The 18806-nt window shown below is 32.6% G+C and overlaps 1 protein-coding gene across 1 annotated transcript; it reads left to right on the top strand.

The window, feature by feature from the left end:
* Window positions 1-10497: 10497 nt before the first annotated feature.
* On the top strand, window positions 10498-18268 carry LOC138319920 (homeobox protein BarH-like 1). Its single transcript, XM_069263035.1, has 3 exons — window positions 10498-11435; window positions 15590-15885; window positions 16835-18268. Exons 1-3 carry the CDS (start codon window positions 11174-11176, stop codon window positions 17051-17053), a joined length of 777 nt encoding a protein of 258 aa, XP_069119136.1. The 5' UTR covers window positions 10498-11173; the 3' UTR covers window positions 17054-18268.
* The last annotated feature ends 538 nt before the right edge of the window (window positions 18269-18806 follow it).

The raw sequence follows: 18806 nt of genomic DNA, 5'->3' as shown, positions 1-18806 counted from the left end.
ATCTGAAATATGAATATTTTTGGCCTATTTTTGTTTTAAGTTTTCTTTTTTATTTCTCCTAAATGATACAACGTAAGTTGTTGTTTATTCACCAAAAAGGTTGAATTTATTTTTTGTCTGTGCTAAATTGTTTCTTTCTGAAAAATAGGTAAAAAAATGGCAATATTTTCAAATCTACCTAAATGCATATTTCGAATAGTTACTACGGCAATTAAGTCTGTCATAATATAAGACTTCAATCATAGATGTATCAGGGATCTACTGAATATTTCCAATACAACAATTTAATTACTATAACATTTAGTTGAAAAATAAATATATTGGAGGGGTGTGTGGGGTCCTTTTCCTGTTGTCTTGTGATTTTGCCCATGTTACAATTTTCCATCTATTACTCAAAGGTTTTAATTTCAGAGAATTTGTAATAAAAAAACATATCATTATCATAACTACATAAGTGCCATCTCAATAGTTATCTACCATGATTGCCAGTAAAACATTTGTACATCATGATAATAGTATAGTAATTCTTAGGCATTCATATACTGATGGACTGCTATGTCTTAATTTGCTAAAAAGAAGTGGTATAGATACAGTTGAATATAAATATGCCGCGGTAAACTGTCATTCACAATTATTAAACAGCTCTGTATATAACAAACTACCAAAATTATCTGATATCGTTTAATCAACAGTTCATTGTTCGATCCTCAGCATGGACGTGCAAAGGTTAGGGGTCACCTGCCCGATCACATGAGTTTTCTCCAGGCACTCCGGTTTCCTCCCACACTAAGATCCCTCGCGCGCTTACATACGAGCCATTGAGAGTGATTTACAGAAGTTGTATAACTTGTTTAGAAATTGATGTAAAATAAATAAAGTTTAAATTTTCAAAGTTTTTGATGTTTGATGTCAAAAATATTGATTATGAAAACTTCTTTGTCCAAAAGAAGTGAAAACCATATACAATGTATATATTTATTTTTGTCCCTCAAATCTATTGTTTCAGGTAATATACATTTACATGTATACTGTAACAATAGAGTAGACATTACTGGACCAGTTGTTCCATTTGGGAGTGTCATGGATATTGTAAACAATGAAGGTTAGAATACAGACTGGCATGTTTCCTAATATCTACATTTTTTTACCTCTGCTCCATCATTTTCTTTGTGCTTCGAAATTAATAGAATTATGATAAATTTTGAAATATTTTATACCTAAATATTTAAAACAAGAATCAAATTTTGAAATATTTTATACCTAAATATTTAAAACAAGAATCCATTCCGTACAGGTTATCTGGTTGAAAGTTGTATTTTTGTATTATTATCAACATATGAATTGATGAATAAAGATGCATTATTTATTAAAAAATACTTTCGTTGTTTTTAAAAGTTATATATAATTTGTTTCAAAGCCATTGGACTGTCATTGTAAAACGGATTACACTTACATGCATATCTGTCTGACATTTCCCATGTTGTTAGTTACTTGTCACAGTGTACCTGTAAAAATTCTGTCTCCTTATTTGGTAATCAATGTCCTAGGGTAATATTTCAGGTTCGTTGTTATCAGCATCCACTGTACATGGCCAGTCTAATGTTAATTTACATAGATGTCATGTGAGAGGTTACACCCATGCCTTTTAAATCATCACATACAATTATAATCTTTCCTTACGATTTTTCTTATTTCCTATCCAAATGTGTTTTATTTTAACAACATAAGGTATTTAACTAGTGTATATTGCAAGATATTCAACAAGGTCCAAGTCCAACATTGGTTTTTTTATCTAAGATAAGATCAGTATCATTTGCATATTGAGATAATCTATTTTCTATTATCGATTATTGTCATTTATTGAAGTATTTATTCTCACATCGTCATACAATATAGATAGAGAGGGCAAGATAGAATCCCCCTGCATGAGCATCTCCTTCTTTTGAAAAATTCTGAAAAATGTCCGAACTTCAATTTTAAATACATTCAATATTGAAAAATGACAACAACAAAAAATAAAAAAATAAAGCTCCATGATTTAGATAGAATCAGAGGCTTATAAAATTTGTAAGTAGAAATATTTCTATCAGTGATAGAGCTACGTACCTGTAAAAATCTGAATAAGTAATCTTCATTCCAATCTAAAAGGAAAAGCAATATGAAATTGTTAATGGAAATCGATGAATAAGTTGTGTTTCGGTATGCTATTACATTGTATCTGTGTGATGAAGTTAAATGCTAGTCGGTGATTGTGAACTCCAACTGACAACAACATGTATCACGATGTTCTACATAACCCATGTCTATCGTAATAGGTGTGAATTCTAATTAGTCGGGAATAGCATATCTTAGGTTATACAAATAATGACTGGTAAATATGTATCACTACTCTGCTTTTGTCACACAAAGAGGTGAGTGGACGGTGTTATCTATGCAAGTGTTAGATATAATTTTTTGTCCATCCCTAACCGATTCTCCCATCGTCTGCCAACACCAATGATCAGAAGCAGTTGAAAGATTCACTTTTGTAATCATCACAGGTTCACATCCAATTTAAATTAAATTCTTTATTAATTTAAACCTTACGCTTCATCCGAAAATGTGCATGATTATATACAGTGTAAAGTGTAACAAAACTGAAATTCAAAATGTAATAAATATTTTATACACAGACACACATGCATGATATGCCCAACACGTTCACGACCGCTACGCTAGTGTAGGGTGTGTTTCTAGTTTTGTTTCAAACTGTATTTATATATTTTTCATGACCATAACGATACATTAGTGCTAAGTTAGATAATTCTCTATTAATTAAGGATTAACTTGAATACATTTTTTATGTTATGGAGATACAAATTGTACAACACAAAAATCTGAATGTACTCTAAATTAACTGCGAAGCGGTTTATGATGATAGTACACTCAGACTTCTGTGTTATATCTCCATAACATATAAAAAATATTCAAATTAATCCTTATAATTCAATTTACTAAAGAAAATCTCTTCAAAATTTAAAATTCATTTTGAGACTCTTTTGTCTATGAATTCATTACGCCGTCATCTCAGCCAATAATAAGCAACGTCACAAACGGCGACGCTTTTTTTCCCTTTATGGGCTGATAAAGTAAATTTTTAAGCCAATGAAAATGCTCGTAAAAGGCAAAATTGAATAATTTTGTTCTGTTTCCAGAAGTTGAAAAAATAGCTTAGATAGGTTTTTGTCCCTAAATCACAAAAAATAACATTAGGCAACAAAACGGTGAAGAAACTGGAGGAACGCTTGTACGAAGGGTGGGAGGAAGGGGGCCGGAGGAAGAAGTGTGAACGATAGGATTATCAAGTTATATGTGCCGTAAAGTTCATACCCACGAATCAATAAAAATCAATTTTTTATGTTATTCACCACCAAACGGTACCAACATTTTGAGATTAAGAGCACTTACAATACATAGATTTTTCTTTTATTAAGCCAAATACAAGCTTAAATTTGGCAGTAGTATTAGTACTATCTACGTCTACAATGCAGCGAAACCTGGTCAAAAGTACTTGGATGCTTCATATTGTTGATAAGTATTTCATGTATTGTTACTTTTTTATTCTTTGAATTTTCCAATTTTTTCTGATATCATTTTGACGGATTTCAGCCAAATTTGGTTTTTGTTATAATTTGAGATACTTTTTTTTTCACTTTCAGCACATAATATTTTCATAAATAAACTTATGTATGTTTTGAGAAAACTGTGTTCAATCAGAAAGTAATATTTTTTCGTTTCCATTTTGGTAAGAACAATGAACGAAATGACTTCAAAAAGTTGAAGCGGTGCACAAAAATAGTGATATTTTGAAAACACAACATTGGAAAATTATGAAAATGTTATGATCTTTAAAAGTGTAAATAATTTTCTATAAGTGTGCAAAATTTGGTCAAAATCCAACTATAAATGAGATCAGGAAAATCCAAAGAAACAACCCAATGAAACACATGAAAAATATAGAAAAAAATATCAGGTTTCCAAGTACTTAGCCAAGCAGTAGTCTACAGTTTCATTTATCATTTTACGGTGATATTAGTAATTATAAAGTGACTTCTTCAGATGTGTATATTTTCATCTAAACATACGTAAAGCCTAAAACATGAACTATTACAATACATAAATGCTGTGTTCTTGTGTATTAAGCATCAAACATTTGTTTGTTTGTTTGTTTGATTAATTAACGTCCTATTAACAGCTATGGTCATGTAAGGACGGCCTCCCATGTATGGGTGTGTTGTGTGTATGTTGTGCGAGGTGCGTGTTTCGGGAGACTGCGGTATATTCATGTTGTGTCTTCTTGTATAGTGGAACGACTGGAGCATGCCGCCGAAGACACCAAGCAACACACCCCACCCGGTCACATTATACTGACAACGGGCGAACCAGTCGTCCCACTCCCTTTTTGCTGAGCGCTAAGCAGGAGCAGAAACTACCACTTTTATAGACTTTGGTGTGTCTCGGCCAGGGGACAGAACCCAGAGCCTTCCTCACAGGGGCGAACGCTCAACTCAAGGCCAAAAATGAGGCGGTGCCAAGGGAGGCATTAGGAAGGTTAAAGTCAGTTAGGAAGAATAGAAAAGATAAGATCCTAAATTTAGTCGCCTTTTACGATTATGCAATAGGGGCAGCAGGTACAATTTTAACGCCCTACCTGCAGGGCCAAGCATCAAATATGTTTGTTCGTGGCTTTGAATGATTTTCACAGCAAAACTATGGTTTTCATCAGATTTCTGAAGAAAAATAGGTTGTCAAAATTTTTGCCCAGTTATGACACAAATAATTCGAAATGCTGAGTGTGCCCATTGCAACGTCCAGTAATCTGTAATAATTCGAAATCTTGTCCATGGATCGGCCCTTTTCAGTGATCTTCGTGTTAAAGGGCAGTGCACCCCTGCGTCGGTTTGCTATCGCGTAAATCTGTTTACACACACCAGCTTCACGCTGTGCCCGCCGTTTACTGTTAGCTAGCTGTGACAAAGTTTGGCATAAGATATGATGGAATTCCTTCGGATTTGTAGGAATGATGATTGACATGCTCGAAGTGGACAGTATACATTTCTCAGTCAATTACATACACCGCGTCGACTTGTACGGAACATTTATTTAACATTCGTAGCCTACGTCGACCAAACCGTCGGCCTAGATTGTTTCATTTATGTTTTATAAATCATACGATGAGTAATGGTGTAAAATATAGCATTCTGGAGACTGTTGCCATCGACTTTTTCTCAAACATTATCATAAATGGAGAAAAAGTCATTTTGCCAGTCAAAATTATATCTGGTTATGCAAAATAAATACCAGTAAGGCATTTAACAATTTATTAGGAACTTTTTTTGAAATTAAATATTATAGTAGCCTAGGACTGACAAGAAAGGGTTTGGCTTAGAGTCGATATAACAATATAATACTTAGACAAAAAGGGATACAACTAGACTTAGAATTAGTATATTTTGGTCGACATTTGGTTTTCAACATCCGCTAAATTTGCTATCAATATATCACCACTAATTATCGAAGTAGAGGATGTCCTGAGTACAAACTTTCGATGAGATGAGGTAAGTATGAGAGCATTTTCCATAGTCACGACCCCAGATGTTTCTATAGAGAGACAAATATAGAGGAATGAGAACAATCCCATACTGCCACAGCGCACGCCTGAAATCTTCTTAGTCTAAATGAAAGATGTGAGCAACATATGACGACTCCTTAAAACGCAATATGACATTAGAAAGTGAAAGTGTGACTCCTATAAACCTGAAGTTCATGTAGTGTGTATTGGATGTGTCAAAAGTTTGGTGGCGTTATCTTTGTCAGCTTTAGATTTATATAGTGAAGTTATGAATAATGGTTAACACAGCCAATACATGAGCATAAAAAAATAAAAGAAAATTAGAGTATTCAGTAAATTATGTTTTGTCGTATTCATCAGCTTAAAGGACGTGAAACGGTTGCAGGTAGAGATAATACAATGCACTTTTAAATAACATACAGAACAGACACCTTTATGGTCCATTGTGGTCTTGCTGATGAGCAGTTATCACCTGCACACATTTAGCTGAATCGATGGTGATCTCTTCTTAAATCTTCAGTGCAGAGAACTTTGGTTTGAAGTATATGTTAAACAATGTTTGTAACATCTAACTCAAACACAAACACAAATATATTGGGAAACACATCGTGTTCTGGTGATCTTGATAAAGTATATGTTTACAGACTGTATCAATTCAAATTGTACTTAAATATTCTGCCGTTATATCGTCTTTGTATAGACCAGGCGGAATTATTAAGATTTAGACCTAATGGACACAGCATGCGTAAATTATTTTACCAGGGTCTAATACTTTGTTAAGTTAAAATATTTTTGGCATATTTTGAGATTTAGCGTTAAAGTGCTTGATAGCAAGTTAGCATACGACATCAGAAATAAAACGACTAAATCATATTCGTAGATCCATTTACACAATGATATATGATTTTAAATCATCTAAGTTTAAATAGAAAATTACCGGCGGCAACTCGCCCTGTAGCCATATACAATGCATATCCGATTACTTCAAAGAAAAAAAAAACACACTGTCCTCTGTCGCAGACATACTACACCTTATTCAACGTTTTAATGACTAAGCCATATTAATTTATTTTGCGTATACGTTATCAAAACGACGAAACGCTGACATCAATTATTTTGCTCAAACGCCGGTTGCATATAATGGCTTCCGTAGTTCGTGATCTGGTATCAATGTATTCATTGTCCGTAAATTGTTGGTAATTGTTCTGTCCAGACCAATCGGACAGTCGCTAATTGCCTCGCCGCTGGAACCTGTAGTTGTCCAAACCAATAGACGATGTACTGAAGGGGCTACAGATGAAGGCGATACGTCCGCCATGTTGTTGATCATATCACTGGTGTCAATTTCATCTCCATCTTATAATTATCTCCTTTGGATGAAGTGGTGTTTTCAGGTTAAACGCACATTGCAAAAAATATGTTTCATTTTGCGCTAGGAAGATACATCTAAATGAGATATTATGGATTATAAATACGGTTCATTTGTAGTTCTATACATATGTTTTGTTTCTGTGTAGCCAGGATGAGCTACCAGTGTCACAGGTAAAAGTTATACCTATTCAATCAGGTATCTGTCTCGTGAGCAATGAGGTTCGTTTCTTAATTACAGTGACCACAAATTCCATTTATCAGCAAAGAAACACCCGAACTATGTCTTCCCAAACAAGTTTTGGGACAAAAAGAGTGTTTTTGTATATGTTTGTGGTTGTAACGATGCAACACTGAATTCCTTCTACTTGAATGACAAACTCTTGCGGAATGTGTGGTTAAATAGACATTTGGACTGGCATGAGGCCGACACGTACCACTGTAATCAATGTGGTCAGTCTGCTCCATGTCAAACTGTGGACAGTAAAACTGTGGTCAGCGTCCGTGTGGGCTCGTCTGTCCACGCAGATCACGACAACATCGTAATTAATACCATATACACAAGTAAACTGAAACGTTTAAGCGAGAAAATATTGTAAATATGGGTTGGGCTGCCTAAATTGATACGCCTTCTCATTTCAGATGAGAATTCACGAAACAAACATTTCTTCATGAAAAAAAAAAAGAAAAGTGACAAAAATAAACCATAAGATGGATGGCCATATACAATGTTTCTATGTGTTCATGCATTTTGACGACAATTTTTGCTTTCAATTGGTTATCCTTTGCTTATTTTTCTGTCATATTTGATGCATTTGTGCAAACATACAATGTATTTTTCTGCAGCCTCAATTTTGTGAAAGAAGTGTTTGTTCACACACGTAAACACTCGAGCCGCCATTGCTCTCTCTATCCTTACAAAAATATTTGGTCTAAGAGTAATTAATAATTTCTTGAAAAAGTACAGGTTTGTTGATTTCTTTTGTCAAATTAAACAACAGATAACTCAGCATCTGGGTGAACAAGCCTATAACTACAAATTAAAGACCATTAAATAGATCGGAACCATTAAATTAATATCTATAGGGAAATGATGAAAGTGATAAATACTTATGTCATTTGACTATAGTTCTGACGTCCATTTAAACGGTATAGTTGTATTACGATAGTATATTGACAAGCATGTGTAATTTTTTGATATTGATGTTTAATAAGATATTACATTATGTTTTCTTAATAAATAGATTAATAATCTGACTAATAACACTGGGCTATTTATGTGTAACTAAAGGAAAATATAGGAGACAAGGAAACTTAAACATTATGCCATTCATTGTACACATGAGGTTGAAGATTATTAACATGAAAGATAAAGAATACACATGTAAAAATCATATCGCAAAATTCGAATTGGTTGTTTTAGAACACAACTTTAAAAATGAAATTTTATAGTAGTAAATATTTTTTTTTTCTTTTTCGCTGAAGTATTCCGGGAAATTAACATATACATTGTAGTTTGTGTACAATATACGCAGATATTGTTGCTTAAATAGGTGTGAAAAGTTAAAAACTTTTTAATAATATATTATACACAAAATTATAATAATAATAATTAGTATTAATGTCAATAAGCAATCTAAACACTCTGTTTTATAGCCAAATTATTTTATCTCTCTTGATTATACTAGATAAATGGTTGTCTTATTGCAATTATTTGTAAAATGAAAGACTGTAAAAGGTTTCAGGTAAACGACTTGACAATTTGATATCATGCAAAACTAACTTTATCCCTTTTTAAAGTAGTAGCAATCCGATTAAAGTTATATATTTGATTCAATAATGATATCTAATGTTTCATTCTAATACTCTTTGTTCAAGTCCAGGAGCGAAACAAGAAATATACCTCTAATAGAATATAAAATAAATTATCAATCTTTAAATAATTTTTGAACCGATTTCAGTTTTTCATTGTGATTATTTTCTTAGATGCTTGATTTTTGAAAATCTTATTTGATACCTAGAAGTTTAAAGACACTCTATTGTTTCGACATTGCTTTCTTATTATTCGATTATTCCCACAACCCCTTCTTGCCCCAATCCATTTTTTTCAAGATTTATTTTGAGACGTGATATTTTTGCAAAATCTACAAAGATGTTTAATTTCGTTTCAAGAGGAACTGGATTATCAGGTAATGTAAATGATGTGCCATCCGTAAATTAGTTTAAGAAATGATTTATGGTAATACCATTTATATTTTGGTTGATTCTTAAAGCTGAAATAATGAGTTCTACACATGAAGAAAAAAAAACAAAAAAACTGACTCAAGTCATCCTGTCTCATCGCACAGTGTACTTAAAAAGATAATAATAATAATACCCAAAACAGGGAGTTTTAATTCATTGGATAATTGGAGGCCCAAAACCATACAATTACGGTCATGAGTCAATAATAAAATCATATCTCATATTCCAGAGAATCAAAAGATTGAAGAGAAAAATATAATTGTGCTACATCGTTTTTGGGAATTTAATGTGGTTAGAACATTTTGGTCGTTACGAATTGAAATTAGAAAACAAACATGATGTGATTTGGTGTGAGAGAACATCATTACGAAATATGTTTTTATTGTTGCTTATGTGATATAACATAAATCATTTTAGAATGAAAAACACAATCCCCGACTATTCCTGAGAGCAAAACATAAATGATTACAATAAATTAGAGAATATGGGAATATATACATACACTCATAGAAAGCAAGTGCGAATTAAAAGAAAATGGATCTTTATCAATCATTTGTTTATTTAAACAAAACGATTGTTATTTGGTTTAATTTTGAATAACACATAAATATTTTGTATATGTATGCACAAAAATATAGGAAATACCGGAAACATACTGCTTGATATGAGTACGTTATTATATTATGCATGTTACTAACAAGACACTATATATATGTGATATAAGATCATGATTGTATGCATTGTGCACAATGTAAACTGTATGCAAATGTATGTGATTACTTGAAAAAGCTTGAATAAAAAAAATAAAAATAAAATGATTCTCTATCGGATGAATCCAGCTACATAAGCAAGTCAGAGTCTACAGATTACATTTGTAAAATTTCAGCAGCATAGTGAAATGAAACAAATTCAAATTTTGATAACAGTAAATATGGTTCTGTACTTGTTACCTTTTTTGAGTTGAATTATTTTATATCGTATTTAAAACATTTAGGCAAATTCAAACCGCACTACATTTTCACACGCGCACTGCACGCGCGCGTCCTATTACAGATTGGTATGATTAATAGTGGTAGCCTATAATTCCAGCAGTGTCCGTCCATTTATTATATAAACCAGTAAATTAAACGACAAGTCGAAGAAGGTTAATTTCCGATTAGCCCAGCGATAAAGATCTCCGCCAACCCACTCTGTATTTACACAGGCACATATGGCATCTTGTAAGTATACCGCAGCAGTATTATTTAGTTAAGGATAATGTGTGTTGATTGGTCAATTAGCTCAGACCGATTGCGATAAAGACGTATTTGATAGGACGCTGCGGTGTTTGCTAAAGTAAATATTACTTTCGCCAGTCTAGTTTGGGACGAACAGTTACTGCTTCATGGACAATATAAACTGTTGCGTATGGAAAGTCTCGGCCGTGACGTGAGTGTTTTTCCAATAGAGTATGCTAAGGACATTTCACTAAAACACTAAAAGACATTGCTTTTTTGGATGAAACCATCTCTATATGATCTACGTGTATTTGTTTCTGGTTGTAAAAATTTTTGTTACATTTGATTTTGGACGGATTTGTCAGATATATTGCGTGGGATTCAAGCCAAGTAATAATCTTAAGAAAGAAGAAAGAAAAGGAAATGCAACATATATTGAAAATGAATAATTGTGGATACGCATACGAAGATGTTCCACTGTCGCAATGTTATCTCTGAATTAGATGAAGACGGATTGAAGTTTTCAATTGCATCTGACGAAACAGGAAAAGACAACAAAATAGGAACAAGGAGAAAAGACGTAACTGCTTGCCGCACTTTTCCAGAATATAGTTAAGAACAAAAAAAAATGAAATAGTAAAAATTTTCTGAATATAAATCAGTAAGTATTTTTCAGACAGAACAGTGATTAGAAAATTGCATAAGTTGACAGTTATTGACTCATAGCAGAAACATGTTTGGGCAACTATTTCCTCCAAAGTTATCCTCCTCCACCTCTTCCTCGTCGTTTTTTATCCGAGATATTCTGGGATCGGAAGTTGGGAGTCCCGCGTCGTCAGCCGGGCGATTTTATCCAGGATTTGGACAGAGTTACATGGGTATGTCCCAACCTTTCCTGTCCCAGTCCTACCAGAACGGTGTGGTCGGAACAGTACCTACACCAACTTTAGGGATAACTCCATATCAGGCTAGCGTCTACACAGCAACACAAAGAGGTAAACAGGGATATCTTTGATTTAATTATTCATTTCCTAGATACATTTTTTTTTCTTTCAATTTTATTTCCATTAAACGTGCATTAAACATTAATTTAATAATTAATTCATTTCTATTTAAATTTTGATATTGAATAATTTTAGGACATCTGACTTTGATGTAATATTTCTTTTCTAATTAAATATATATTACACGGGAGTGGATAAGGTATTATTTGTTTACTTAGCGACACTGTTTTAATACTACATTTTCCTTCGGACACAAAATTATTGCATGTGTGTAAACCAACTGTTATTTTAGAGCTTACATTTATTGCTACAAATATTGTAAAATCGATTGCAAAAATAAGATTTGGTTAAGACAAGTTTCCAACCCCAAAAATATTTGCTACTATTCATTTGTATATTCAATATTTAGTCTGTAATTAAAAAAAACCACAACGTTTTATATTATTTGTTTCCTGAGTCCGAAGTCTCGATACAAAAGTGCAGACTAAAGTCAAATCTTTTTTTTACCTTATGTAACTATGTAAAATTTTGACATAAGTCTGTTTTTTTTTTTTTTTTTTTTTTAATTTTTTTCGAGAAATCGGAACCAGAATAATATTATCTTTCATTTTGTAAATTTTACAGCATAGCGTTATACAAAATCTATACATTAAGATATATTTATCTGTATTTTACAAAAAAACATTGCTAATAAATAGAGGATCTTACATGCGTGGTTATGCGTTTCTCTTACTTGAGTGGTTATTCAATGATTTTGTATGCCACGAGCCTTTAGGCGAGCGGTATATCAGATTATTAAACGAGTTTGATAAATTGCATATCACAAACTCACGAGTGTAATATTCTATTTATCACGTGACTTTTAATAATAGAAATATAATTAAAACTTAAGCTTTCGTCTCTATATAAAACAGTAAAATTCTGGTTCAGATGTGACGTTTCCGTCTACTGATACACTCATGCGACGTCATAGATAGATTATGTCGTCAAAACTACCTGTAACATCATAATAGTGTTAATACACAGGTGTCTTACGATATTTATTACATGGCTGGTAAATATACATTATATCAAAATCTGAAAATATCGAATTTTTTTTTGATACTTATAACATGAGTATGCCAACTTTTAGACGTGCAGCAATTTGGACAATGTAACTATATAATTCTAATATGCATGATTTCTAAGGTGAAAGAGAGGTATTGCATAATCACAATTCACAGAACACCGATGTCTACCTAAAATTTCATTCATACTGCTTTCTTCAACTCCCAAAACATCCATACAAAAACGTTGAAGTGAGGAGATCACCAAACATATTGCAACAAATAATGGATTAAGATATTGAGTATTCGTGACACCGATTATATTTTATCTATATAATCTAAAAGTCGACATTCAGCATCCCAGCGTTATTTGATGTTTCTTTTAGCATAAGTCTCGTTTCAAATCATTATTATCGATATCAGTACAGTATATTGTTTCAGGGTTTGACTGAATTGGCGATGTGTAAGAAATAAAACAACACATATCCCACACTTGCTTCCAATTCTAGATACGGAATTGGTACTGTAGAGTTGTTCAATTTCGCAGATGTAACAATTTTCGGTTTATTGTTTGTAACTTGTTGTTCGCGATGTATTAATTTCCACTAAATTGGGTGAATCCGCGAAGTTAGCAAAATCAAAACCTCTGCAAATATTAGGAACTATACAGTATTTAGCATCTGTTCTTCATTATATGTCAACACGAAACAATTCACTATTCAATTTTTTCAATATTCCCACAGTAATTCACAACCGACTTGTCATCACTGCTATTTTATCTCAAATTATCCCGAAACTAAATATACATATTATCGCTTCGGCACCCAATAACAATTGGACCCAAAATACATACCACTAATCGCTGGGTTCTCAAAGATCAAGACAACGTTATGACACAGATCTACTATCACATGTTCTTCCAGTTTTTATGTATTTTCTTCAATGCTTTACCAAATTAACTATTATCTCTAATGATTATTAATTCTATGCACATTGAAGGCACATTTAGATATTATACCGCCAAATCGCTAGGATTATAACGGGATTGCGCAGAGATACCTCTCATGATTTTCTTTATAAAGAACTAGCTGGTGAATCTCTCTCTGATCGGCGTCAAAAGCACTAACCTATTCTTATGTTTAAGATACTTCTTGACTTTGCTCCATAGAATTTGATTGAAATTGTACAACCATTTTTATATCAGCCTGAAAATGAGAGATATCCACTAAGGATGACAAGATATCTTAATATTCCTATGTGTAGAGCTGCAAGTTACTATACGCAATCTAAATTCTGACCTATTTTGCGATCATTTGAACGATTCTCCAATTTGTTCTTGTGACCTTGGTGATAAAACAGCAAAACACTATCTTTTTATATGTCCATTATTTAATGAACAAAGATCATCACTCAGAACCAAAATACATAATTCTAATATTCCCCACTCGCATTTTAACGCAAAAAACTTTACTACATGACTGTGACAGTTGTGATAAAGAAAATAATACATATTTATTGCAATGTATATCAGAATATCTATCTGAAACTAAAAGATATTTTTTTGATTTTCTACGGTGATAGGTTTGAGAGATAAACTTACAATAATATTCATTCATAATGCAAAGTTAAATGTTAAATTATTTTGTCGATAATTATACTATACCGCATTTGTTTGGAGATGGCTAATATAGGCTTTGCCTGTTGCCAAATGCACTTGTATATTGTTTGCAATAAAATTTGTTGAAATGAAAATACCGCCAAATCGTTATTTTAAAGGAAGTTTCTGCTTTTCAGCTAAGGCAAGACGGATTGTTTTCTTTTCTCTTTGCTTAAATATGCATGATTTTCTAATCATGTAACAGTAAGAATGTATGAATATGAAATCTATTACCATTCCATGATTTTATAACATTAATTTGTACTACAATCTCATTGCGGATTGTGCTGTTGTAAATTTCATTTCTCTTAGGATGTGTTTTTACCATACATACATTAGTTGACTGAAATATAAAACGCCATCAGTCTGGTAATGTTGTAAGGGAATTGTATTGAAGACATTCTAATACATTGCTTCTTATTGCATCAAAATGAACGGCGACTAAATTAGAGATCTTTGATATTATAAAGATAAAAAACAATGACACAAAACCTATATGTTTCTTTGTTTACCATTTGTTTCTTTCGTGTTTTATACAGTAAAGTTAGAACACAAAAATAACTACATAGAACATTTTGACATTTCGATCTCGACACATATAGTACTTCATATCTTTCTACAGGTAAACAATGAAAATGATATATTATCTCTAAAACATTTTTCCTTTCTAATGCGTCTCCTCATATGCCTTCATGATCATTTGCCCGTTTATGAAAGGTGAAATATTCCGTCCCCGAGACTGACGCACCATACACTCTTGCTTAGTGTTTAGTTAACGTAAACTGAAAAGCTTTTGTTCATAAATAAAATTTTGGACTGAAGAATGCCCTATAGAGGCTGTATATATATTCCATAGAAATGATTTTTAATTTTACTTTAAATTTATTTTGGCTTTTTATTTCGGATCATTAATATACTAGCTTTATACCGTTTTACCTCATTATAAATAAAATAATAAAAGCACTACCGTACCAAATGCGAACAGCATAGTCCTGAGTCCATGAATTGGTCTTACGAATTTAATTTTGTTTGTTTTTGAATCGCATATACAAATCCCTATACAAAGTGTTGAGGGTAGATAGAAACTTTGATATAAAAATAACAGCATCAACCGAAACATATGCATTGTATATAAAAAGACAATACTTTGCTTAAAGCAAAATGATATCAAATGAACAGTGACACAACCCGTGTTCTTTACAAAAAAATCGTGTCTAAGTATTTATATTGTCATCCTCTACATCTTCCCCAATATAACAATAGATACTGACAGTTATATGTTGTTTGATCACATTTATTGATAATATTCTGCAAGATATATTTTCGGAGACTGTATATTGTCGTTAGGATTGTTTGTAGATTGATGTAGGCTTTGACAATATAGAGAATCTCGTGTCATTACAAACATAACACTGACCTTTACTATTACTCGTCCTTTACAGGGATTCCTCTAGATAATATGATGGATATGAGGGATGCCATGACAGTTCAGATTCCACTTCCGGTTTACATACGGTCAAGGTCACCTGGGGATCCGGACAGTCTAATGAAGCCACGGAAATGTAGACGGAGCAGAACAGTGTTCACAGATCCACAACTAATAGGGTTGGAGAAGCGATTTGAGGCTCAGAAATATCTGTCTACTCCCGAGAGGTTGGATTTGGCCGATAGTCTGGGACTAACACAAATCCAGGTCAAAACCTGGTACCAGAACCGACGGATGAAATGGAAGAAACTTGTAAGTAGCATTTTTTTGTTATTGTTGTAGAGTTATAAAATTTCAAAAACTATGTCTCTGTCCGTGTTTTCAGTGTACGCGTGTTTTTTCCTTATGCAAAATTCTAATTGTCTATGATTCTTTTTATTAGTGCACATTTTCCTCAAAGTTTGGCTAGTTGAATTTCTCATCACATGCAAAACACAAAGGGACTTTGATGAACCCTTTCATAAAACAATACGTAATTCGTAAACTGGTTTGATGGTTTTACATCCCAGTTAGGTTTTCTAGGACCATTACTGAAAGTAAACTGTAGTTATTTTCATAAAGAAGACACAGGTTTGAAATATTTGCGCTTTATTTTCTTTATTGAATATATTTAAAGATGATGTTTTTTCGTATTTGTTATCAAATTTCATTTTTCGCATAATCAATATATGTTTTTTCTTCAAATTATCAACGTGATAATTATACTAGATTTATTTTGCAAAATTATTCCATATCTGAAATAAAATAAACTTTATCGTTTTGATAGCTACAGTGTAATTACGTTTTATATGAATTGATAGATAATTACTTATAAAGCAAGTTGCTTAGCAAATATGTTATCAACAAAACGCTCACAACCTAAACCTTGATAAATACAAAACATGAACAATTTTTGCGGAGAAGGAAAATTGTAAAAAATATGCCCGAAAAGTTAGCTGAATAGGTTTAACGTCCTATGAACAGTTTAGTTTATCTAAAGACGACCTACCCTGTATGAATAGGTTACGTGCATGAATGTCTGTTATACGTCGAAGGCATCTCAATTTAATTAGTGTTATCTCACTGAAACATACTGTCGGAGATACCGAACAGGACACCCAGAACTCATCTCTAATCTTTCATTTAGTTACAATATTTTACCTGTTTATATAAAATGGTATTCAATAAAATGTATAAAAGAATCATTTCTTTTGTTTTAAAGGAAATGCAGAAGGGCAGTGCTGAATCCCCGACAAAACCAAAAGGAAGACCAAGAAAAGAAAACCTAGATGTAGAGAAGGAAAAGTGCAGAACATTCCCAACAGAAGTTGAACGTTCGTCTGAAATCCAACCACTGGGAATGGAATTTGTAAATGGCAATAGCCAATCAGACACTACTTTTCATAATAGTTTTTATCAAACGGCACTGAATAAACTGTGATTTGATAAAAAATTAAGTAAACAATTAATTAATTCAAAAGCTAAGATAACTAGAAATATACCATGAAGTACGTAGTCTAAGGCATGCCTCACATGCTGAACTGGGATCACAAAATGATAATAGAAGCTGTACACAAAAGTTGAAAGACTAATTTCAAAGTGATCAAAATGTTAAAGTTAAATAGCCGCCAGTAAGTTGGACTTTATTCTTGAAATTAAAGAGAAAAGTTAGTGGAATTAAATGACATTATATATTGAACATTGATTTCAATAATGTCATATCATAATAATTTGTTTGGTTAACGTCCTATTCTAACGAGTTTCAAAATCAAAATATTGTAACGAAATACATGAAACAGTCAAAAGTACACAAGAATGAAGCGCTTAGCGCATTAAATTTGCCACTGTTCCGTTGGCATTCATATGTGTTTTGAATGCCAACTGAAAGACGTTCAATGCTTATATTTACATTTGGTTACAATTTTATGATGAAATCCCAAAGGATTTTGCATCTATAATGAACAAATCTTTTGTTATCATCAAGAATGCGACAACCATTTGAACAGCCATTTTCCGTGATCGCTAGTACGACAATTGTGACGTCACAATGATAATGACGCCATAACAAGCTGCTGTGGTTCATAGAATATATGAATGCAAACTGCGCTTGGTAAGGTTACATAGTAGGACTGCGGTGAAAATGTAAATCTATACATGTACTTAAGTCAATAAATCTATATCATACATATGAAATTACCATTACATTTAATTCTTTACTGATACATGGATATTTATTTCCTTTTTTGATTATTGATTCTTATTGTTGATAAATTATCCAATAACAGTTGTTATTGTTAATATTTAGGAAATGCACTCCACACGCAATTTGTTACTTCAAGTGTTGAGTGTCCATGCGGGAGATGAATGTAATCTTGAAAAAAGCAATACACATGAATAAATCATTTTCCTGGGATCTGACGTTTTCAGTATAAATCATTAAGGTAATATATTTTTGTCTTAATTTTCCCGATAGAATTATAATAAAAATGACACAACTGTAGTTTTACAAATGTAGTAATGCATCATGTTGTACTAGTATTAGAGGAAGGGCATTTATAAGAACAATATCATATTTTAGTCAACGTTGCAATTTTAAAGTGTAAAGATATCAATGGTTTATGAAAATTATGTAATAAGTGTCAAATAAAGATATAATAATGGGTTTTTGATATTATACACTCCACATTTTGCTAACAATATTACACCAGTGGTCTGCCTTTCCTGGCCACACAAATAGAGCGCCTGGAAGAGGTTTTGGGTTTCCATTATCATCTTTAAAGGGAACCCAAAAGTTGCTTGGTTGCTTGCTGTGGCGAATTGTTTCGAAATGCCACATCTTAGATGGATACCAACAACCTCTTCACTCCTCACCAACACGGCTTCAGATCAGGAAAATCTTGTGTCACTCAGCTACTAGAATCAATGGAAAATTGGACCAGAAGCATAGATTCAGGTAAAAAAATTTGATGTCATTTGTCTTTAGCAAGGCTTTCGACAAAGTTTTGGACAAATTCCTTCTCCTCAAAACAAAACAGTACGGTATAAACGGTAAAGTGTAAAGATGGATTAAAGCTTTTCTCGACAAGTATCTGTTAATGGAACAACTTCAGAACCCCTTCCAGTTAAAGGTGGAGTACCACAGGGGACCGTGCTAGGGCCAGTCCTCTTTTTGATTTATGACAATGCCATGCCTG

The sequence above is a fragment of the Argopecten irradians genome, chromosome 3 (assembly GCF_041381155.1).
Source record: "Argopecten irradians isolate NY chromosome 3, Ai_NY, whole genome shotgun sequence".
NCBI classification, from domain to species: domain Eukaryota; kingdom Metazoa; phylum Mollusca; class Bivalvia; order Pectinida; family Pectinidae; genus Argopecten; species Argopecten irradians.
The sequence above is the reverse complement of the archived record's forward strand: the minus strand, read 5'-3'. Positions and strand labels throughout refer to the sequence as shown.